The sequence below is a fragment of the Maylandia zebra genome, linkage group LG8, assembly GCF_041146795.1.
Source record: "Maylandia zebra isolate NMK-2024a linkage group LG8, Mzebra_GT3a, whole genome shotgun sequence".
In the NCBI taxonomy this organism is placed as follows: domain Eukaryota; kingdom Metazoa; phylum Chordata; class Actinopteri; order Cichliformes; family Cichlidae; genus Maylandia; species Maylandia zebra.
The window spans coordinates 25,582,907-25,607,230 of record NC_135174.1 but is presented as its reverse complement, the minus strand read 5'-3'; the positions used below and the strand labels follow the sequence as shown (position 1 = coordinate 25,607,230).

Genomic DNA, 24,324 nt, shown 5'->3' with positions numbered 1-24,324 from the left:
CACTACAGAAAACAGAGGCTGGAGACACAAATTATTGCAACAGTGTGCAATGAACTTGCAATCTTGTTACCTTTGAAATGGTTGCTTTAGAGACGGGCGACCACTCGTCAGTTGCTGCCATCAAGACAATGATAAAACATTTGCAAGGTAATTCCCCTGCTGCAAAGACGTGTCATAGATGAGTTTTGCTGATTGGCGCAGACTATTGCTGATTGCATTGTGTTGGCAGTCTGTCTGGATTTATAAATCCGACTGTAATTATTTGCAAACCTGTTCTAGTTTGTTTGAGAGTGATTGCACGCAGCCCAACTCAGATCACGTTTGTTTGGAGACTGGTCGCCTCCCAACTGGCAATCTGTGCAATTGCCTTGTGATCAAATGTGGTCACTGAGAAGTTGAGGGTGTTGCACGCTCAACCGCTGCAACAATCAATGCAATCACTGGGCAACCGCCCTTTTTTCTTTGTCGCACGGAGGCTGCCTTTTTTTACTCTCATGTGACTGAGCCATCATACTCTGCCACTATTATACTTTACGATTTTACCCTGTAAGCCAACTTTCTTCTGATTGGCTGCCCCTCATAAACAAAACAAAAAAGGAAACTTCTGTGCTGGCAGCCTGAGCTGTGTGCCTGAAATTACCATATTAGGGGATATCTGTTCTCAGCGACATCACACCAAGTGAAGAGCACACTTATTTAGAAAAGATGAACTTTGCCACCGTGGCACCCAATTATTAGGGAAGTCCCATCTTGTGACATTCACAGGAATTACCCCTTTGTGGCCATTAGAAAGAATGCTGGTTTAAGGCACTTTCACAGTGCCTTTAATAGTCACACCTATGTTTTATATGCAGTTTATAGCCAAGAGTAGAGAAAACTATCTGAAATTTGAGCTTATGGCTCACAGGAACTACTTGAACTTATCTCAACCTCATTATTTGAAACACTGATCATGTTTAATATGAGTATCCAGAGAATATATGTGACAGAAAATATGTAAAAGTATAGTTGGTCCCCTGTTAGCTGAGTTCAGTGCTGTATGATTTGGCCACTATGAATAACTTTATGTGGACACTGTTTTCCTTTTTACACCAAATACCAAGTAAGACCTGAAGATACTTATAGGTGGTACAGTGGTGTGGTCTTGGAATAAGTTTTATGCTGCTCTGACTGTCTGCATGGAGATTTATAGCAATGTTTTTTGTAAACGGGTGTAAAATGCATGCCTAGACAGATAAGAATGTACACGGATTAGCTCATTTATTAACAGTCTATCAATCAGAGATACAGATCAGAGAATATATGAATATATAAACTGTATAGTAGTTGTATGGAGGTGGGGGCTGCTTCTAAGAAAATTATGCAATGCTTGTCAGGTTGAAAAATTGGTTTAAAACTGCTCAGGTTTGATTAAAAAGGCCTCAAAGGGTGCTTTCATCCATCCTCTGTCTTTCCCACTCTATTGGTCCAAGATGTCTCACTTGTCCTGTTTTGTCAAACGCTCTCAGAGCATGTGCACCATCAGCTCTCATGGCCCATGAGCCCATTCTTGTACGCAAAATCCGAAGAAAACTCTCTCTGGTCAGCAAACCTTAAGGAAAGAAATCCATTTATTTCACTATGTAGCAGGTCCAAGTCACTTGATACAGCACCAGCAAATTACCAAAAACCACCATGGCTTCAAGGCGCCATGCCCACTGCTTACATCGTCTTTACTGCACACCTTTTTGCCCACAATGTTTGTAACAGATAGGTCTCAGTGTTGCATGTACAGAAAGCTTAGCATGCTTATAGTATGTTCTGTGAAACTCGCAAAAACTGTGTTTCAAGGAAGGTTTCATTTTACCAGGAAGCAGACAGTTCTACATCCAGTATGCAGCAGCTGGTGCTCGTGCTAGATGTTTTTGTGTCAGACTATTTCTAGATGGGGTTGTCATGTACAAATGTCTATGAGCTATATGTGTCTGTATTCACTATTTTACTATTGATTGTCCTATTTAAAAGAGACACTTTGTGCAACACGGGTGTGTGAGGCCATATGATAAATCAAGAACAAGTAAAGTCTTTAGAGCTGCAATTAATAGACTGAACGACTTAGTAGGATGTATTTTTTTCTTGATTTAACATGAAAACATCAGTTTCACGGTCTGTATTGTGCATTACCCTCAACACTTTTTACAAACCTCATGTGGTAAATATTACAGAAAAATCAGCCAATAGAAGCAAAGTAACCTCACAGTCGGAGATGAAGAGCTCTTTCGCTCTCTCCCTCTTTTTTCTCTCTCTTTCTCTCGCTCTCTGGGTTAAGTTTTAATTTGATGTTTCTTTGGGAATTTTCTTTCTCCTCTGATCTTCTCAAGGACAGTCTTTCAGCCTGCATATTTGTGTCGGTGGAAAAACACACTACAATACATTTAACAAAATTACAAAAAAGGAACCACTGTTCTTTGTTTGATACCACTCTTTCAAATGTTCCTTGTTTCACTGTGACTGCAGAAGCTGCTGGGAAAAAGATGTGTTCTGCAGACACTCAGGGGTTGACCTGACCAGTCAGGGATAATTGGAAGGTGCCAAAGACAGGATGCTAGGTGTTTTTGTTAGTTATTTTGAAACTTTTCAGCCAGGTTATTATCTTTGGAGCAACCACAAACAATTGTTACTTACCCCAATCCAGGATAATGTGTAGGATTTCATCAAGTCAGTGGCTCATGAAGTTCCTTTAGTTCATTTTAATTTAAACAAAACCTCACGTAATGAAGTGATTATTAGTTGCAACATTAGAAAAAGATTTGCATAGCTACTGTTACATGGTCATACTGTTACACAGTCCCATTTTGATGCACAAAATTAATGTTCAAAATAGATTACTTTATTAAATATGACTTAAAGCGACTGAATGACCCCAGAAACTCATCAGGACAGTGCTAAAAAGTCAAGACAGAAAACTGTTTTCCCATACAGTTCTATAGAACTCGAAATCTTTTTGCGACCACAACTATCGCCATCTGGTGGCCTCTAAATAGAATGCAGGTTTAAGACACTTCCGCATAGGCTTTATTTTTTCCACTCGGAAGCTATGTCCGCGTTTTATATTGTCTGTTAGTTATATTGGCAATTTTGGAAAAAAAAAATAGGCTAGAATCTGATTAACAATCACCAGTAACTAGGGAAAAATAAGTATCGCCAAAGAGGTTGCTTGCTTTGTTAGGTGAAACTGGTTGCAAAAAGGTATATACTGCTGCACCGGCAACCTCCTTGCGATTGCTTTGTTGCTATCAGATTGATTGACGCAGTTTGAATAAAACACACCAACTTGTTTGCAAATAGTCACCAACTACTCTCTGAGCTGTAGTAAAACAGAGGCACTTCACTTTCAAAGTAAATCAATCAATTGTCGAATGACTTCTACCGCTAGCAATGTCAAATGTCAAACATTGTTGATTTTAGCTAATTAAATCATGTTGTGCAAATATACTGAGAGAGCGACATGGTAGCCTGTGTAGTTCAACACCAATATGTGGGAAAAGTTGCACATTGCTGTGAATTATCACCCTGTTGTATAGGAACATAGTTACTAACATGTAGCTAACTTGGCTAATACTAACTGCTAATCGACAGGTGGTTAATTTGCCATGTGTTGATTGGTTGATTGATTGTTGCTATAATGATTCCACCAACAAAGATAAATGGTGTATCTCTCAGCGCGACACACATGTCATACAGTAAACACAACATACGATAACAGTGTGTCTTAGTACTAGTTTGGCAATAACGCAAACGGAAACAACAAGATTCGGACTTGACTTCACATGGTGGGTGTCATTAATAATAACAATTTTATGGCTGTTACACGAGAACCTTTAAAGTTGGCGCCAACTTCCAAGAAAGAAAAAAAGTGTTGCTTTATATTGTAAGCCAGAACAATAGAGATCTCCTGTTTAGCAAGAACTTGGCAATTGTGCTGCTTTTAGGACACTATGCAAACATAAAAGAAGGAAATCCAGAAGCTGGTAGATATTTCTTTTTTATGGGCTCAAGAGAACAGCGTCATCTTGGAATTCAGTTATTAAAACACATTCATGGTTATTTTTCACTTGTCAATCACTGATATCCCTCATCTTAGAAGTTACTACGAAGACTGCCTAAAACTGGAAGAGTTTTTATTTTTATTATTCTTGAGCTGAATATTATGAGTCACTGAAGGATCCTGGAACAGTACTAGACAAGGGGAGAGAATACAACTCCAAAGGAAATAAACACTGAGATGGAAAGCTTCAATAGAAAACCATTGAGACTGCAGGTACAGCCTTTGCTAGACTTTGGTGCATTATAGGAAACAGTGCACAGAAAATAAAGGCCATTAACTGTATGAGTACAGATCTCTCATTCAATCTTGATCCCGAGGTGCCAGACCGTCATGTATTATCAGGGTAATAAAAGGGTTACAGAAGGTCTTTAAAAGTTTACTCTTATGTTACTGACATATGGGAGACTATGTAAATTTCCTTGGTACGACAAACCCCACCTTCTGGATGTCTGGTGCCAGTTCAACCACACAAGAATAACATTATACCAACAAATTTGAGGAAACCCAGGTTTTGTTCTTTTTGTCTCCTTTTCCTCTCTTTATTTACCTCTCAGTTGACGCCACTGTCACTGGCATGCAAAGCAAAGGAACAATGTTCAGGATTCATTCCCATGATGCACGGGGGTAAACAAACATGCAAAGACATACAATGAAGCTTAAGGCAATGCTCTGGGCTAAATAAATCCACACTGACAGCACTTATTGCAGATAAACGCATATACACGCAGGAAACATCCGAATATCTACTGTGATCTCCTCTCACACCACCCACAACTTCATCACACCAAACCCTTCCTCACCTGGACCTATTACCCACCCCTCCATTTTACACCCTCCACCCCTCCCCCCCCCAACATGAGTCCAGTGGGTGGTGTGCTGTCAGGTTTATATGGTGGGCTGCTTACGACAGGTCCAGACAATCAGCGTGTTTGTAAATGTCAGTGTGTGATTTTCAAATCTTTGTTTATGGTCAGGGTTTTAAAGGAAGATATTTTTTATGGTAATTGTTGCTGGTCTATTTTACTATATATTTATGTAATAAATATGTGAGTACATTTACATCTCATTGGCTCTTTGGTCTGTTATTAGCCCTCGGTTTTCCAGCTGAACCATGTGCTGGAAGGTTTTCATTAATGGACTAATAAATGGAATTCACAAAAACCTTTTTCTCATTGTCTCTTTGTGTTTTTACAGCTGTATAAGCGTGGGATTTGTTCTTAGATTTACAATCAGATCCATATGTGCAATGACATTTTTTTGTAGTTTTGCCTTTGCACACTGCCAAGTATGCACCAGACAATCAAGATGTGATTGAATTGTAGAGTTTTAGATTTGATTCAAGGGGTTTGGCAAAAGTGTTCCATTAACAGTTTGCAATTTTTAAACAGTGTCCCGATTAATTGGATTATTTGCCAGTAAACACTTTCGTGGCTGGTTATTATTTCATCACAAATTAGGCAGATAAGACATCTGGAGTTGATTCTTATTGTTATAAATGCATTTTGTAGCCATTCGCTGGAACTTTCCATGTTAGGAAAGTCCAAAGAAATTACAGTGCAAGTGAATGACACCATCACTAGGCTGAAAAACAAAATAAACATGTCAGAGGACATTTTTCCAAATGAGCAATGTTGTGCAATTAAAAAAAAAAAGAAGAAGAAAGAAACACCAAAAGACCTGAAAGACCACAGAAGGCAACCGAAGTGCATGATGACAGAATTATTTCCACTGTTAAGAAAAACAACATCGTAGTATAGTAGGCAGTTGACCTGGGTCACGGCTGTTTATTAATGAAGCTGCTGCTAGTGCTGATAGAAGCAGCAGGATGAATTTTAAAGCATACAGGACTATACTCTGCTCAGATTCAGACACATTTTCCAAAACTATTTCACTGTAGAGAGATAATGACAAAAAAATGTACTGCAAAAGCAGCCCAAAAAGTTTATCAAGGAAATTTGATAGTCTTCAATGTCCTAGTCAGTCATCCATTCCCAGCCCATCAGAGCATGCTTTTCAGATACTAAAGAGAAACCTTTAGGCAGAGAAATCCACAAACAAGCAGTGACTAAAGGGCCTAGCAGTGCATCTCAAGGGAGGAAACAGACTTCAGATAGCCAATGGCTACAAAGGATTTTCATCCAAGTATTAGAAACAATCCTTCACCAATTACTTTTGAACCTCAAAATGTGGGCTATGTGTAAACATGGCTGTAATACTAAACAGTTAATGCAATACTTTTCCTAAACCCCTTTAAATAAACCTGAAAGTCAGCACTTCAATTACATATTGATTTAACATCCACAGTGATGGTGTAGAGAGGCAAAATAGCCAACAAGAAGTCACCATCCTAAGACTTTTTCCCTTGATTGTACACACCGTGAATAGAAATTAAATTAAAATGTTATTTCAATATCTTGAATTTATAAGAGCTGCAGTAAACATAAAATCCTGACAGTTTATTTTCACTGTGCCAAAAAAATATAAAAACATTATCACTGTTTGAACTCTTTTTAATGACCAGTCTAGCATGCTATGCAGTTCTGAGAGAGGTTTTGGTATTAATATCAGAAAATGTAAATATCCCTGTAAACCATAATCCAAGAGGAACACTTAATCCTTCTTAGGTGAAGGACAACGATGTTTGCCAGTGGTCTGTGTGTACCTCCTCTTAGTGAAACACATTTGCATAATTGCAAACAACATTCTTTACAGTTTGCAGGCAGCAACTATATAAACTCAGTGTGCTGAAATAATGGCTAAATGAGGAGTAAACAAGATTTGTCTGCTCAAATCAGCATCAGAGGAGAAGGACAGGCGCTGGCAGCACTGCTCAGTTCATCAGCGCATGTCACAGCACATCCCGTCCGATTTATTGACAGATCAACTCAGATGTCTCTCAGCGTGCTGTGAGGTTTCCCAGTGAGGTACAGTGAGTCACAGGGCTATGACTGCTAATTCTTTAACTCACAGTGAATTTCCTCATGACAGATGGGAAAGGTGTCCGCCTGCTTGGTGGGGAATTCAGCAGATTCCAGCTGATGTATTAATAACATTTAGAGATGCTAAATCTTTATTTATAATTAACATAAATAAACATATCTTTTTAATGTTGGTAGACAAATCTATGGTACCAGTTAAAAAATAATACATCTTCCTCTTCTGATGTTAATGCATTTACAAGATGTTCACAAAACTTATTCTGATCTTGAGGTCCTTGAGGTCAAGTTCACTGACATTACACTTTCTTTTTGCCAAAGCCCACCCAAGCTGGTGGAAAAATCCTATTCAGTTATCACACTCCCAAGAAGATCGAAAGTCTTATCCTTCATTTTCAAGACAACAGGAACTTTTAAGAGTTGGATTCCTACTTTATTGAAAATAATAATGGCCCAAGTGACTTCATGTAGGTCTGTTTGCTCATAAGGAAGTGTTAAACCAGTGTGAGTTGTTTGTTTGAGTCACTTGTGATTTGCATACTTTATTTATTCTAATGTAATCAATAAATAGATTAAAATGTAAGAAATTCTTGCTCAAAAGTCTATATAGGACATCCAGGTGATGCTTAAAAAGTAGGTTTAAGCAATGCCATAACTATGACTGAATGCTGAAAAAAGACTGCCTGCAGCATGGCCCTTTTCACATGAAGTCCGCCATGTGGGTGGAAGCTGTTGTGGGGGCTGTGATCTCACAAAGGCAGCTTTTCCGCCAACCAATCCCTCACTTGCTGTTTGGACGCAAGCCCAGCCCCCCTTGGATCGCCCTCCTCTTTTCCTCTCTCGCTCTCACTGGTGTGTGTGTCATGCACATACACTCTCTCGCTCACATATACACACTTAATGCTCCATGCTCAGTCATAGTAGGAATTTTCCACTCAGCAGCAGCAGGAGAACATTGCAGCCAGCTGTGCTGTCAATTGCAGTATATGCTCAAATCCCAAAGACTGTTTGCAGACATCCTTATACTCCCAACCAGCTTTTTCTGTCTTCCCTCATGTGTATGGATACAGGCACGCACACAACTGTGGGGGCAGAAAAGCACATGGCGTGCTAGTGTGTTGATGTCTATTAGCAGCAAGACTCTAACCTACAAACTACGTATTGCAAGAATAACTAAAAAGAACTTTATGCAAAGATCAATGTGTGCTTTTTAACAGAAGAGTGAAGCAGAAGCATATAAATCCAACTACTGGGATCCAGAGGAGGCTGTTTCTTTCACTCTTTTCTAAACTCTCACCTTCTCAAGAATCTTTCATGGATCCCCTCCAACAACAGCACACTCTCCCTTTCTCCTTTTCTCGCTCCTCACAGTCTCTCCCTCTTTTGCGTCATCATCACTCACCATAGAAATCATGCGTAAGGACAGACATGCACATCTAGCATGTGTTCTGTTTACATTGGAGGGCTGTTATGTAAGTGAGAGCCCACCCACTTCCCTTCCCCCTTAGCCCATACGTTTCCCTGCTTCCTCTCAAATCAGGTCAGGTGAGGACTGCTGACTGAGAGAATTGCCCTCAATCGGCCCCTAAATGAAAATATATGTACAATCTTGGAAGTCTACACCAGACAGAGAAAGCAGTGACGGGGGGAAATGAGGAGTTTGAGGAACATGTTTGATAAACATTGGTTGGATGTGCGTAAATGGACAAAGAGAAAAACAAATCGGTTCTCTATGAATCTTTGAATCCCCAGTCTGACACAGCAGATGGTGCAGCCTGTTTCCAAATACAGTTTTGTAAAACAGTATTTTCCCCCTTCTTTCCTTGCAGGTTTGTTTCAGTTGATCAAACAAATTGTAACATTAGATAAAGATAGCCCAAGTACACACAAAATGCAGTTTTTAAGTGATGGCTTCATTTGTTATGGGGAACAACTCCATCCAAACCTACCTGGCCCTATGTGAAAAAGTAACTTTTTCAAGCATGACCAGCCTGTTTAGGGTTCAGATCATTGTCCTGCTACATAACATGAACTGACGGCTGGACATCCCCGTCCAGTATTTTATGGTAGAGACCAGAATTCATCGCCCTTCAATTATGGCAAATTGCCCAGGTCCTGATAGATGCTGGAGCTATTTGTAACTTAGCTGCACCATAATCAGTAAAACGGATGTGCAATTTCCAGCAATGTGGCAACCACAACACCATAAAAAGTCAATGGCATTCAGCAAGTTAAAGTCAGCAGGTAAAATAACTGTTTGTGATGCAAAATGTGGAAGTCCCAAGTTAAACTTTTCTTAGTTTCAAGACAAGAGACCACCACTGACTGTCTGGACTGTCTGGAGTCAGCTTTTATGTCGTTGTACCAATACTCAAGTACATAAGACACTATATATGGTTGCTTCATAGTCTAGTGGTTAACATATTTGCTTTACAAATGAAAGGTTGTTGGTTTGATGCTAGTTGGAGACACAAATCCCTTTAGAGTTGTGTCAGAGGAAAGGCATCTGGCATAGAACTCTCTGAAGTCAAGCTATGTGGGCCTACTAACTGTTGTGACCCCTTGTGAAAAGAGAGCAGCCAAAAGTAGCTTTTATAGTATACTGTTTATGCTCTTGGTCATGGAACAGAATCCATGGCATGCAGTATATACAACAGTGTAACGTAAGCTTGCAGGACAGTCTTGTGTGTTTTGGTAGATATGGAGTAAGAGTCCCCTCACCACAGTACAGGGTTTGTGTCCCAATGATCCTAGGGGCTATGTTGCCTTTTGCCCCTGACAGTGTTTCCTGGGGCAAACTGGCCTGGTGGGGGGCCAGACAAAGAGTGATTTAGAGGACCCCCATGAAAAAGAAAAAATCATGGGACCAGTTTATCCTGCCCAGTATAGGGTTACCAGGGCACCACTCTGTAGCCAGGCCTGGGGATGTAGCTTGAGGGAGAGTGCCTGGTGGCTGGGCCTTAGCCCACGGGGTTCTGGGCATGTTCTATTGGAAGGATGCCCCAGGACACGCTGGAGAGATTAGATCTTGGTTAGGCTGCTGTCTCTGATAAGCAGGACACCATTGATGAGGAATTTACTCATTGCTATACCAAAAATATTTTGACATGAAGACATTCATGTTACAGAGCTTGGAAAACATTTTGGAAACAGCTATTTCATCTCTCCTTAAAGCACCTAAAATCACCAACAAACAATAGTTGAATAGTTGATAAATGATTGTAACAAGACTCCAGAGAGTTGCTGCACCTATTCACTAAGAAATAGTTACAGCACTTAACTTGCCCTGAAAGCATAAACTGTCATCTGAGTATTTAGATTAAACAAACAAGAGACATTGTGTTCGCTAACAAGCTTTAAATAGCAACAGCATCAACTGTATAAAAGATGGGTGTAGTCACTGTGAAGTTCCCGATTAGTGAAGTTCCTTAATGAAGCCCTAAGCTGACTTTTTGTTGTTGTTGCTGTTGTCATTGTTGGTGAGTGTGGTGCAGATCTGCATGAGAAGCAAGAACGCAGCAAAGTACATCCCCACATATCCGCAATGGGGACCGTCTTTGTCATATTCAGGACAACGTGAACCAGCACTAAGCCCATAGTCTTATGGGAGACAAGTGCCATTTTCCTATAACTTCTACACTACCTGAAATGTCATTGCAACTGGAGTAGTCGAAAAAAATGACAGTTTAAGGCAGTATCGCACTGACTTCACTTTTTAGATTTAGAAAGTGCACTCATCTCTTATATGAAGTTCGATAAATCGAGATGCTTTGAAATGTGGTTTATTAACATTTGATTCTAATTAATAAGCTTAGTAATAATTCAGATATGATTAATAAGCTATTTCTTGATCATACTCCATTGAATCATCATAGCAGTTCTGAGTCCCAGCGATGATTGGATTTTGGTAAGGATCTCTGTAGAGTCTAGATGTTGGTGCTGGTAAAGGTGAAGATGTAGGCTTGAATGAGGCTCTGAATGACCAGGGAGAGGTGGAAATGGGAAAAAGGGATGCACGAATGATACTCTTAAAAGCAGACTGACAGAAGAGTACTGAGATTACTGAAGCACACAGGAAAGAGGCTTATTGGCTCACAGAAGATGGGCAAGAAAAGGACTGGTTTAGAGTAATGGTGCCATTACTGATCCCATAAAGTCGATTCTGTCCATCTCGACATAACATTTTCAGTGTGAGAAGATGAAATGAAAACACTACGTCTACATGAACAAAATCATCTTTCTCAGATTTCCTTCCTTATGCATGCACCAAGACATGGTGTCAGTACTGAATTTGAAAGCGTGTGAAAGAAGAAGCAATGTAAAGAATAGAGTTGTAGCCTGAACACACAGGATACCACACAGACGCATGATTACTGGTGTTCCTTACTGAACATACCCATTAGCTCACAAACTCCAGGCCTCGAGGGCCGGTGTCCTGCATGTTTTAGATGTCTCCTTGATCCAAACACAGCTGATTTAAAGGCTAAATTACCTCCTCAACTTATCCTGAAGTTCTCCAGAAGCCTGGTAATGACCTAATCATTTGATTCAGGTGTGTTGAAACAGGGTGATATCTAAAACCTGCAGCACACCGGCCCTCGAGGCCAGGAGTTTGACACCCATGCTTTAAAGTGAAGTAAGGGCTCTTTAGAAAAATAAGTGCCAACTGCATGTTTCAACATGACAATAGCATAGCATGCAAAGCCAGATGCAGATTTTCTGACCTCACCTCTATTCAGAAGCCTTGGGATGAATCAGAGCACTATGTGTTAGTGAGACTTTATCACCCTACCTCCATGCTCAACCTCGCTAATACTATTGTGGCAGAATCTGAGCCTGTCCCTGAAGATTGGAGGACATTGTTCCAGTAGATTAATGCCCATACCTTTGGAATGAGATCTTTTACAATCACACATGGGTGTAATGTTCAGGTGTCCACACATTTCTGGCTGCGCTGTGTACATGCTTTGAACTTTTGGCAGCATAGACAGTACCAAAGAGATAAACAGTGAAATAAATTCCAGATTGCATTTTGAACAGTGTGAGAGTGGGAGAAACTGACTTGCAAAAGATCATGAGGGATTTATTAGGAAAGCAGACTGCTACAATGGGAGATTCTCCATGAGAATCCCTTTCTGACTAAGTCATACTACAGGAACAAATGGAAGGATGTGATGGCAGAAATGTCAAGTGAAGTAAAAGGAAAAAAAAAAGATCAAACATGAGTGAAATTCAGGACTCGTCTGACACGGCAAAACACATTGGGAGATAATGTTCTTTTCAAAAATGATAAAATGTCAGAAGTTATGTGGATGTTATGTGAAAACAAGGCTCTTAATCAGGATTAAAGTGGTGTGTGAAATAAGTAGTGTGTTTATGAATGGTAATGAGGATTGATTTTAATAAGGAGATTACAGGCGGGAGGCTTGTGAGGAGGGAGCCAACTAGACACCAACTGAGGGAAATGTGTAAACAGACAGATGGTGGTGGTGTGTGTGTGTGTGTGTGTGTGTGTGTGTGTGTGTGTGTGTGTGTGTGTGTGTGTGTGTGTGTGTGTGTGTGTGTGTGAACATGCACTAGGGTTCATAAGATGGGTGGGGTGTCCATTAATCGCAGGGTTAGCGGTTTGATCTCTGGTCCCACCCTGTGCCGAAGTGTCCTTGGGTAAAACTTAGAACTCCGGGTTTTTCCCAATGGTAAACGAGCAGCTTACATGGGAGCTCTGCCCCCTTTGGGGCGCATATGAGTGAGAATGAGAAACAAAGGGTTCTGCAGAGCGAAGCTGAGGTTTAAAAGAGCTATAAGACTGCAGGTGATTTATCAGTCATGAGATCAAAGCTGGGAGGTATCCAAGGAGTAGACGAGGAAGGTTATCTCCTGTGCAGTGCATACCTTAATTTATCATATAAACATAGCTTTTTGCAGTAAGTTAAGATGCAGGTGATACAACATACAGTCTTGATTTTCCTTGCACCTTTACCTCAGTGAAACGTTCTCAAGACTCCACAAGAGATAAAACAGTTAGCGGGTAAAGAACTATGAATCATCGACAGTGGCAGAAACAAAAACAGAAGTAAAGTCATAGCGTGAAACTGCTTAAACGTTCACGATTGCACAGCGTGATTCATTACTAGAAACTGAATTCTTGCTGTTGCAAATCACTTTGCTTCTCATGACCCATACACATAGTTCAGCATACAGTGCATGTGGGTAATCTTTAAATTTTCATATGTGCGGTTGCTGAACATTTCATGCCAAATCACTGGTCATTCATTTTCTAGCGGCCTCTGCTCTTGTGTAAAGATCTAACTGCAGAGAGTAGTTCCCACAAGCATTTGCAATTTCATGCAAATGCGTTGGATGGGGATGAGGTAAGGGCTGCTTGCTACTTAAGCATAAAAAACCTTATCTTAATGGACTGGGTATGTGCATGATGTGCTGAAACAGAGGAGTGCCTTTACATTCTCTGGCCAAAACCATAAAAGTCAAGACGGCAACTATACCTGTCCACATACCATTAGTAGCAGGGTTGAGGCTTTCTTTTATCATTTCAAATACCCTGCACTCATCAGTGGCAATTAATTATTCATTGCACTGCAACGTTTTTTTTATGCAACAAGGCAACAACAGACATTTGTGTTTTGAAATGCATCCCAAGCTATGGCCCATCATCATAACATCACCCACTGGTTTTTGGATCTGCATTTCAAAGCCTCATCTTTAGGATTTTGCCCATTTTTTGTTGATATTTGTAGCCAGATGTGTTCATATTTACCTGTCACCATGCTGTATTTATTCACTTTATGGGTGCAAAGAACAGCTATATACTAGAATTTCACTCACCAAAACGATGTACCAGATTCTTGTGATATTTGTACTAAAATGGGCCGAAAGAAGTTCACAACATAGAGAAAGGTTCACTGGTGAAAGGTTCACTTCAGTGCCTCAGATTAGTGGGGGTGAAGCACAGAAGACAATTGTCAGCTACAGCTCCCTGTGTCAGCACACCTGTCAGTCAAAACAGCCGCACCTAACTCATTACATACCAAATTCATTTATGGTGTTAGGTTCTAAACATGCTTTTTTTTAATGAAGCGAAGTTTAGATGCTTTAATAAAGGAGTCTATGGGCATTAACTTGCTTTCAGAGAAACCTCAATTGAACATAAGAGGGGCTGGTGCTGGCTTTATTTTTTCATTTCTCGCCACTTGAGAAGAAAGAACATAAAACATGAAAAAAAGTCAATTTATCATCTATATTGTGGCAAAAAATAACGTATTAAACATTTGCACGAATAAACCATATACAGTTTATAAAACAAGCACAAAAGGCAAAATAAGGAGGAAAGCATATGGGCTAAGAACTGGCAAACCTCTTGCAAACGACATGAAATGAAAACCCCACATGTGAAGACATCTGTGGTGGAGACGTTTCAATTCAAATTTATTGTGAGGGTTTTGAGTGCCATCGTGTGGCAAGTAGGAGCCAGACCTTGAACTCTACTAAGTGTTTCCGTAAAGGGCGGAAGGGGATGTTGCCCATATCCAATATGTCTGCCGGCGTCTACGTTGTGTGAACAAAAACAACTCGTGGACGATGGCAGACATCGGAGTCGACGAGCTATCGCAGCTCGAATATCTGTCTTTAGTGTCGAAAGTCTGCACGGAGCTTGACAACCACCTGGGAATAAATGACAAAGATTTAGGTACGTATTTTATGTCTTTAAAAATCGCCTTCTGCCAAAACTAGCTAGCTAGCTTATGCTAACTAGCGGTTGTTAGCAAACTAGCATCTGTATTTACTGTAAACATATGAGTTCTTTTTGGATGTATTGTGTCGTTTACTAGATTTAAAAAAACTTTACGTACTAATCATTCAATAAATTCGTTGTGGGTCACTTTTTAATGCTGGGATATAAACTTCGACAGTTATGAGTCTCATGTAGTTCTTCGTTAATGTGTTGTTTGTGGTTCCTTTATAGCTGAATTTGTCATCAGCCTTGCCGAAAAACAACCGAGCTTTGATGGATTCAAAGCACTTTTACTCGAAAATGGAGCCGAATTCACAGTAAGTTAGTCTCTACGAGTTGTTCATGAAGCTTATTGTTATTCAACTAAACATTAACGTTTTCTTCGCTTATTGTAGGATTCTCTCATCAGTAATCTGCTCAGGCTCATTCAGACGATGCGACCACCATCCAAAGCATCTACAAGTAAAGGTAAAGTAGTTAGGCTAACTGTAAACTGGGCAGCTAATGGTCCCAAGGACATATTTTACTCCTTAAAAGTGACATTTCTAACCGTGTGCTCCTCTTCCAGCATCCGAGTCCGTGGCTAAGCCGAAATCAGAAAAGGAAAAGCTGAGGGAGATGTTTCCTGCACTGTGTAGACCAAATGAGCCGGCACCGAAGGTGTGTGGCTTCATCACACTGACATGAAGCTGCAGTGTCCACATTATCTTTATTGCAAAACAAGCTTGTACACATGGGCGCTGTACAAAGAAACGATCTAAACACACACAGGGTGTCTTCTGTTGGCAATCAGGCTAAACGGTGTCACTAAGCTGGTTATCATTTTGATAAGTGAACCCAGGATTTTCCTTTTTGTGTTTACATGAAAGGGCTGGTGTTGGCAGTACAGCTAGGAGATGCAGCCTCAAAATTACAATATTTTAAGAAACTGCGATGATAATACAATGTATACTGACAATATATACACAAAATACCAAATGTGGTATTGATGCTTGTAGGTAGGCAATAGAAACGTTGACCAATTTATGTTGACTGATTTTTGTTATACTGAACTTCGTAGGCTCTCCTGGATGAAGATGATGTTAAAGTAGCAGCTGATGCCATGAAGGAACTGGAAATGTTCATGCCCAGTGTCAGTGGGACAGAGTCCAAAGGGAGCAAGAACAGGTAAGACTCAAGTCACTGGTCACATTTCATTGTCATGTTGGGTTTATTTAAATCTCTGATACCTGTGCTCCAACTAGCAAACTTGCGACGGCTGTTTGAATTCAGGATATTATTGTTGTGTTTATTGTATTATGTATTTCTGGCTCTTCTCCTCTCGTAGATCAGAAAAAAACAGGCGAAGTCGCAGCAGAAGCAGAGAAAAAGACAGACACAGAGATCGAGACAGAGATCGGGAAAAGGACCGAAAGAGACGGCATCGTTCCAGATCCTATTCCAGATCCAGGTCACGCTCCAGAGACCGTGATCGGCATAGAGATAGAGACCGTGGCAAGAGAAGAGACAAATCTTCCCGCTGGTCTGAGCGCTCACCTAGTCCGAGAAAAGACCAAGAGAGAGAGTCTGACCGCTGGAAGGACAAACACGTGGATCGCCCTCCACCTGAGGAACCTTCTGTTGGTGATATCTACAATGGAAAGGTTACCAGCATCATGCAGTTTGGATGCTTTGTTCAGCTTGAGGGACTCAGGTTAGTATAAGGTCGCAAACATTGTATAGTCTGCTGGTTACTAAAGATGTTTTCAGTGCATACTATTTAGAGATGTCTCCTCTTTTGTCCTGTCCCTTATTTCATTGTTAAAGTTGTCCATGATCATCTTCTCAATTTCTAGGAAGCGATGGGAGGGTCTGGTCCACATTTCTGAGCTGCGCAGGGAGGGTCGTGTGGCCAACGTGGCCGACGTTGTTAGCAAAGGCCAAAGAGTCAAAGTCAAGGTGCTCTCATTCACAGGGTCCAAGACCAGCCTCAGTATGAAGGTAAAAAAACAAAACATAACAGTGTGGTGCTCAGTTGATTTTAGAGTAGTAAGTAGAGATTTTCTGTGTTAAAGTGAAGGAAGTTTTCAGATGTCTTCCTTCTGATCCTGTCTGAAGAAATAAGATTTTTATCAAATAATTTGTGCTTAATTAATTTCACATTTATTATATTATAAATGTATGTATTTATTCATTCTGGTGAGTTTCAGCCAGTAGAACTAAATCAAATTTTCCTTGAGATTTTTCAGCTGTTGTATCTCAGCTCCAGGTACAGATAATGGAATGTTTTTATTTCCTCCTCTGTTTGCCAGGATGTAGACCAGGAGACGGGAGAAGACCTGAACCCCAACAGGAGGAGGAACGTTGGCCCCGACGGGGGGGAGGAAATTTCCATGAGGAATCCTGATCGGCCGAGCAACCTGAACCTCGGCCACGCGCCGGAGCTGGAACAGGATGACACACTGGAGCGCAAGAGGCTCACCAAAATCTCAGACCCAGAGAAGTGGGAGATCAAACAGGTGGGTTCACATTTGAAGTGGCTGAAGCTTCGTTTATGTCTGTGCGTCTATCTAATTTTAAAAGGTGTTTGTTAAAATCATCAGATGATTGCTGCCAATGTTTTGTCCAAAGAAGAATTTCCTGATTTTGATGATGAGACAGGCATCCTTCCTAAAGTTGATGATGAAGAGGGTAAGAAATTGTTTTGTCTATGACTGAACTGCTTTAATAAATGAGTAATTCAGGCTAGTAAAGGCACTTAATAAAACAGTCATCAAGTATTTAAACAATTTCAGTTTTTTAGCATTAAGCATAAATATTTAATACTATCTTGTATATTTGGGTTAGGGTTAGCTCTTGTTCATGTGAACCATGACTAAGTGTGACCTGATTGCTAACTGGTTGGTTTCATTTCATACAGATGAAGACTTGGAAATTGAGCTGGTTGAAGAGGAACCACCGTTTCTGAGAGGCCACACGAAGCAAAGCATGGACATGAGCCCTGTCAAGATTGTCAAGGTAACAGTAGAAGTTTGAGTGAAAGGAAAAAAAGAATAAACTAGGAGTAAATTTTCAAAAAATGATCAGGCCATAAAGTTTTCCAGCACCCTGCTGTGATTTATAAATTGAATTAATTATATTATAATTCTGGCGAAATATTCTTGTTTATATTTAATAGTTAAATTTAAGCATCTCGGCAGTCAAACAAACAGAACGTCCCTGGTTTGAATCCATTGGCCAGCTGGAGCCTTTCTGTAAGGAATTTGCATGTGTTTCCTGCTTGGGTTCTCTCTAGGTTCCTCCCAGTGGAACATGCAGATTAGGTCAATTGGTAATGCTGAGTTGGCTGTAGGTGTGAGTGGTTGTGTCAGCGCTGGGATAGACTGGTGAACCTTTCCAACCAGCTTAACCACAGCCTTGAGCAAGAATGGTGAAAAAAGATGGATGAGTTTATAAATTTTTAATGTTATGAAGTAAATGAGTTTCTGTAATATATCACCATGGACTGATTCAGGAAAAGGCACAACTTGGTGCATAAAACACCATCTCCTGCAGATAGTGATCTTATAGTCAGAGCAATACAGTATGTGGTTTAATTTGGATTTAAGGATTTATACGGTATTTAATTATGATCTCTTCCTGTGCTCTTCATAGAATCCAGATGGCTCGCTGTCCCAGGCAGCCATGATGCAGAGTGCTCTGGCAAAAGAGAGACGAGAACTGAAGCAGGCGGCGCGGGAAGCAGAGATGGACTCCATCCCCATGGGGCTGAACAAACACTGGGTTGACCCGCTGCCAGATGGTTAGAAATCTTTTGGACGTCCTCATTAAATCAGTTTTAAACTATTGCTAAATAGGAGTTTGTTGAGCAACACATCTGCAATCGTGACATGAGGAAGTATCTTAAATTGGGTTTTCAGATGTTATTGGACAATATTTTATCTTTGCTTTTGGATAAGCTTTAAATTAATGTAGCACTGTAGCATGTATGCTAGCCCTGCTTATTAAAAACCACAGCCCAGACACGACACTTCCTCTATGCTGGCAGACAGCACCCCTCAGGCTTGCCGGTACTGGAGATAGTTATCTGGTTTCCTGCCGCCCCCCATCTGGCCGGAATAGTCTTGTCATGGTTTAGTGTGCCTGTGTGCCCTCCTTAAGCACAAGGTGGTCTAGATGGCTTCCACTGGTGGGCATTATTCTGCCAACCCAACAGAGATGTAGCTTAATATGCGGTCAAACTTGAGTTGTAAAGCTAGATATATTTCCTCTTCTCTCTTACAGTTGATGGTCGACAGATTGCCGCTAACATGAGAGGCATTGGCATGATGCCCAATGACATCCCAGAGTGGAAGAAACATGCGTTTGGAGGGAACAAGGCATCCTATGGAAAGAAGACCCAACTCTCTATCCTGGAGCAGAGAGAGAGCCTACCCATCTACAAGCTGAAAGAGCAGCTCATTCAGGTTCATTACAGTTTAAACTCAGTGGGAGAAATTTCTGAGATTTAGTTTCACGTTTCAAAAATTTGTTTCTAACTGAATCTATTCAAAGATGGCTGCAGGTTGTTAAACGTCCTAGGCAGACACTTTCACCTATAAATGGCCTTTAAAAAGAAAAGAAATGACTAAAATTGGACTTTGAAAGTTTAGATTGCTCAATCTGACTGTTGGGCTAATATGGTCATTTATAGTTTGAGCGTTTCAGGGTATGTTGTGTAATAAAAAACTTCTGAAATACTAAAACATTCTCAGCCTAAAAACATCCTCAAAATACAAAAATCCACAAAGCTTCAGCCCAGTGGGGTGGAAATATTGACATGTGCAAGTCTAATAACAAATAGCTATCCTAAAGAGGATATTTTCACGTTTTTTCTAAGATTTAGCAATGACATTTTCAAGTTGATATGTAAAAGTTCTTAAAATGTTTTACATTAACTTGGTCCTTGATGTTGATGATTAGGTTAATTGAGCTTTTAGTAATGTTAATGACCAGATTTTTAGCTGGTGTCTTCTTTCTTCTGGTTCTGACTAAGTAAAATACAACACCCCCAATAAAAACTCTGTTATTCCCTCTAAAAAAAATAAACCCAAATAAGGATGGATGCTTTTTGTTTACCAGTTACTAACTGTTGCCGTGTCCTTGTTAATCTGTTGCAGGCTGTTCACGACAACCAGATCCTGATCGTCATTGGAGAGACGGGATCTGGAAAGACCACACAGATCACCCAGTACCTGGCAGAGGCTGGTTACACAGCCAGGGGGAAGATTGGCTGTACGCAGCCCCGTCGTGTGGCTGCCATGTCAGTGGCTAAGAGAGTCTCTGAGGAGTACGGTTGTTGTCTGGGACAAGAGGTTAGCTAAATATTTCTGATCTTGAGTAAAGTGCAATCATGTTACAGTATATAATTACTGAGCACCTTTTGCACACTGCAGCTTTGCTTAATCTCATTGGGACTTATCTTTTTGTGTTTTCCAGGTGGGCTACACCATCCGTTTTGAGGATTGCACAAGTCCTGAGACTGTAATCAAGTACATGACAGACGGTATGTTATTGAGAGAGTGTTTGATTGACTCAGAGTTGGGTCAGTACGCCATTATCATGTTAGATGAAGCTCATGAGAGGACAATCCACACTGATGTTCTTTTTGGCCTCCTCAAGAAGGTAAGCAAAGGTTTCCTACATTTAATCTATGACTTAATGGAGAATCAGAGACAAAAGGGATTCTGAGTGTTTCTTCTTGTGTTTGTCAGACTGTACAGAAGCGCACAGACATGAAGCTTATTGTGACATCAGCTACACTGGATGCTGTGAAGTTCTCTCAGTATTTCTATGAAGCACCCATCTTCACCATCCCTGGCAGAACGTATCCAGTAGAGGTTCTTTACACCAAAGAACCTGAGACGGACTACCTGGATGCCAGCCTCATCACTGTCATGCAGATTCATCTGACTGAGCCTCCAGGTATGTTTTTTTCTCTTTAAGTCATGAAAAATGGATGTTCTTTCCACCTTTGGACTCTAGTATCAGTCCATGTCATCCATCTTACTGTGACTCTTCCTTTGCAGGAGACATCCTGGTGTTTTTAACTGGACAGGAGGAGATCGACACAGCCTGTGAGATCCTTTATGAGCGAATGAAGTCTCTTGGGCCTGATGTTCCTGAGCTGATCATTCTGCCAGTTTATTCTGCCCTGCCCAGTGAGATGCAGACCAGAATCTTTGACCCAGCACCCCCAGGCAGCAGAAAGGTACTTTCAGTAAATCTTTAGAATCTATAGAAACATATAACATTCGTTTTGTTCAAAGATTACAATTTGTGTAACTGTCTGTCCCTTTTCATTTGTCTGTAGAACTAAAAGTTTGGTTCATTTAATATGTTTCAGTGATTTAGTCAGTGTGTTTAGTATTTTTGTGGCCTTATATTGACATGGGTAAAGTCAATTCCGGATATTTTGTTGCTTCAGAGCAAATATATAACGTCCTTTGTTCTTTCTCTCAGGTTGTCATCGCCACAAACATTGCAGAGACCTCTCTGACCATCGATGGAATCTATTATGTTGTAGATCCAGGCTTTGTCAAGCAGAAAGTGTACAACTCTAAGACTGGCATTGATCAGCTGGTGGTGACGCCAATCTCACAGGTACAGCGGTTTTGTGATGTACTTGATGTTGTAGCAAAGGAGGTCTTAGAGCCTCGCTGAAGGCATTAGTGTTTCAAAATGATTTAGTGTGACATAAAACTCTTTATTGTATTTGCTCCAGGCTCAGGCTAAGCAGAGGGCAGGTCGTGCCGGCAGAACAGGCCCTGGAAAGTGTTACAGGCTGTACACTGAGAGAGCCTACAGAGATGAGATGCTGACAACCAATGTACCTGAAATCCAGAGAACCAACTTGGCCAGCACTGTGCTGTCGCTGAAGGTAGGAGCTGTTGTCCTTCAGTTCTTATCATGCATAGGATGACATCCTGCGTTATTGAGAAGAAGAAATTAAACGAGTTAAAAAACAAACAAACAAAACAACTAACAGACAGGAGAAGTAAACTAGACCTCTGCTTTAACATTTCAGATCACTAACGTTCATATTAATATTTACTCCTCCAGGCAATGGGCATCAATGATCTGCTGTCTTTTGACTTCATGGACGCTCCTCCTATGGAGACTCTGATCACAGCCATGGAGCAGCTCTACACCTTAGGAGCTCTGGACGATGAAGGCTTACTCACACGACTGGGTCGAAGGGTAAGGATGTTTTTACCCAATGGTTTCTCTTTGCTGCAAAGAAGAGCAGATAAATCTACATGTAATCAGATTTATGTAGCTGTATTTTCTTTAACTTCTTGTCTTTCTGTTATTCTGATAAGACTTTTAATCTCCTGTGCGTTTGTGTCTGCTAGATGGCTGAGTTCCCTCTGGAGCCCATGTTGTGTAAGATGCTGATCATGTCCGTCCATCTGGGCTGCAGCGAAGAGATGCTCACAATCGTGTCGATGCTGTCTGTGCAGAATGTCTTTTACAGGCCTAAGGTATGCTTTGAACACCGTCCAGTCATTTCTACACATCTCATTCCTTATCTGTGTAAGCAGTCATGCAATGTGTTGTGGTAGCGCTTCCTTTGAATCAATGGAGCATTGAATCCACTACGGTTTAACTGCATTAAGTTGAGATCAAGGCCACTTTATACAGATTAGTGGATGTCCAGTGGAAATGAACACTTCTGGGAAATCTTTAGCAACCTCAGGACTTATTTACTTCAGATGTTTTTAGAAACATTTAACTTGAAAATGCAAAGTTTCATAAAAACTTTACAAATGTTGAAAGTGGCTATGAGAGCTGCAGCTGAGTGTTTGTGATGTTTTTAACATTTTCATAGTAAAAGATTTTGAAATGTATTCTGAATTCAATGATTCCCCCCCCCCCCCCCATTTTTTGTGTTAAAGGACAAGCAGGCCTTGGCTGACCAGAAGAAGGCAAAGTTCCACCAACCTGAGGGCGATCACCTCACCCTGCTAGCTGTCTACAACTCCTGGAAGAACAACAAGTTCTCCAACCCCTGGTGCTACGAGAACTTCATCCAGGCTCGCTCCCTGCGCAGAGCCCAGGATATCCGCAAACAGATGCTGGGGATCATGGACAGGTACATTAGGGCCAAAATGTTAAATACTAAAAATCAAAAATCACTTTAAATGTTAACGGTAGCGCAAGAAATTATATTGCTTAGAAAGATTTAACATGTTCTTTTCTCTCTAGACATAAACTGGATGTAGTATCTTGTGGTAAAGCTACTGTGCGAGTCCAGAAAGCCATCTGCAGTGGTTTCTTCAGGAATGCGGCCAAAAAAGATCCTCAGGAGGGCTACAGAACCCTGATAGACCAGCAAGTTGTTTACATCCACCCCTCCAGTGCTCTGTTCAACCGGCAGCCTGAGTGGTATGTCAGCATTTCAGTTTTACTGTGCCACAGCGAAAGAGGAAGTAAATCTTTCTTGCAAGTTGGGCACTGTCTGATTTCTCAAATTCTTTGTCGACAGGGTTGTGTACCACGAGCTGGTGCTGACTACAAAGGAGTACATGCGTGAGGTGACCACCATCGACCCTCGCTGGCTGGTGGAGTTCGCACCTGCCTTCTTTAAAGTGTCCGACCCCACCCGCCTCAGCAAGCAGAAGAAACAGCAGCGCCTCGAGCCCCTGTACAACCGTTACGAAGAGCCCAACGCTTGGAGAATCTCACGCGCCTTCAGACGCCGATAATGTGTGTGACATCACAAACGCGCAACTCGGGTACTTGGACAGTAGTGGCAAAGTCGGACGTGTGGTCTCGTACCAGCACTGGGAAAACCCTGCAGGATGAAGGGTTTGCGTCACAGTTTGATTTGACGCTGCAGTCAGTCCTCCTTTCAGTTTTGTAAACAGTGTACATTTTCCACCAAAACTTACTGATCACATTTCTGTATTCGTCTTGACTTTTTGTTGTTGTTTTGTTTTTAAAAAAAATTGAGATGGGATGGGAATCTTGGTGTCAGCTGTTTTAGAAACACCAGAGGTATTTCCTTTGTTTAAGACTAGCAGGAAAAATTGGCGATTTTAATGTTCTGTTTGCAGATTTTGCAAAACAATTTATATTTATTTCTATTCTCTAAATTGTAACAGTAATATTGTACTGCAATGTTAAGTCTTAAGTAATGACCTAAAGGAAATCATAATGGGCTTTTATATTTTAACTAATCGACTGATGTCAGAGTAAAAGGATGGAAAAACATTTGTTTGATGTATTTTGTACAGGAATTGAGACTTTCACTTGTCGGTGTATCAAAGAATTACAGTGAAACTATGAAAACGTGTTCTCATTAAATACTGAATTTTCCTAAGCCTGTTGAGATTTTGTTGTCATCCATCCATTTTTATCCAGCTATCTGAAGTCGAGTCAGAGCTTTTTCCCTTCCTCCTGAGGGATGCCGAATACCAGACAGATCTCTGGGTTAGGTGTGCCAGAAAAACATCCAATGGGAGTCATCCAGGAGAGGTCCTCATCAGATGCCCAAACCACCTTAGCTGATTTGTTTTGGATGGGAAGGT

At 40.8% G+C, this 24,324-nt stretch overlaps 1 protein-coding gene across 1 annotated transcript; it reads left to right on the top strand.

The window, feature by feature from the left end:
• Window positions 1-14,547: 14,547 nt before the first annotated feature.
• Window positions 14,548-24,116, top strand: dhx8 (DEAH (Asp-Glu-Ala-His) box polypeptide 8). The gene is made up of 23 exons (XM_004556778.6): window positions 14,548-14,728; window positions 15,005-15,090; window positions 15,169-15,241; window positions 15,342-15,433; window positions 15,834-15,940; window positions 16,101-16,466; window positions 16,609-16,753; window positions 17,065-17,271; window positions 17,356-17,443; window positions 17,673-17,770; window positions 18,407-18,554; window positions 19,037-19,218; window positions 19,912-20,106; window positions 20,231-20,416; window positions 20,506-20,716; window positions 20,821-21,002; window positions 21,254-21,394; window positions 21,516-21,671; window positions 21,854-21,991; window positions 22,147-22,275; window positions 22,690-22,886; window positions 23,000-23,179; window positions 23,280-24,116. The coding sequence occupies exons 1-23, from the start codon at window positions 14,620-14,622 to the stop codon at window positions 23,497-23,499; spliced, it is 3,636 nt and encodes a 1,211-aa protein (XP_004556835.3). The 5' UTR covers window positions 14,548-14,619; the 3' UTR covers window positions 23,500-24,116.
• The last annotated feature ends 208 nt before the right edge of the window (window positions 24,117-24,324 follow it).

Excerpts from the sequence above, each read along its gene's own strand:
- dhx8 (XM_004556778.6), top strand. The coding sequence starts at position 14,620 with ATGGCAGACATCGGAGTCGACGAGCTATCGCAGCTCGAATATCTGTCT. Across the intron at positions 16,467-16,608 it reads GTTCAGCTTGAGGGACTCAG|GAAGCGATGGGAGGGTCTGG; the intron begins GTTAGTATAAGG and ends CTCAATTTCTAG. Across the intron at positions 18,555-19,036 it reads GGTTGACCCGCTGCCAGATG|TTGATGGTCGACAGATTGCC; the intron begins GTTAGAAATCTT and ends TCTCTCTTACAG.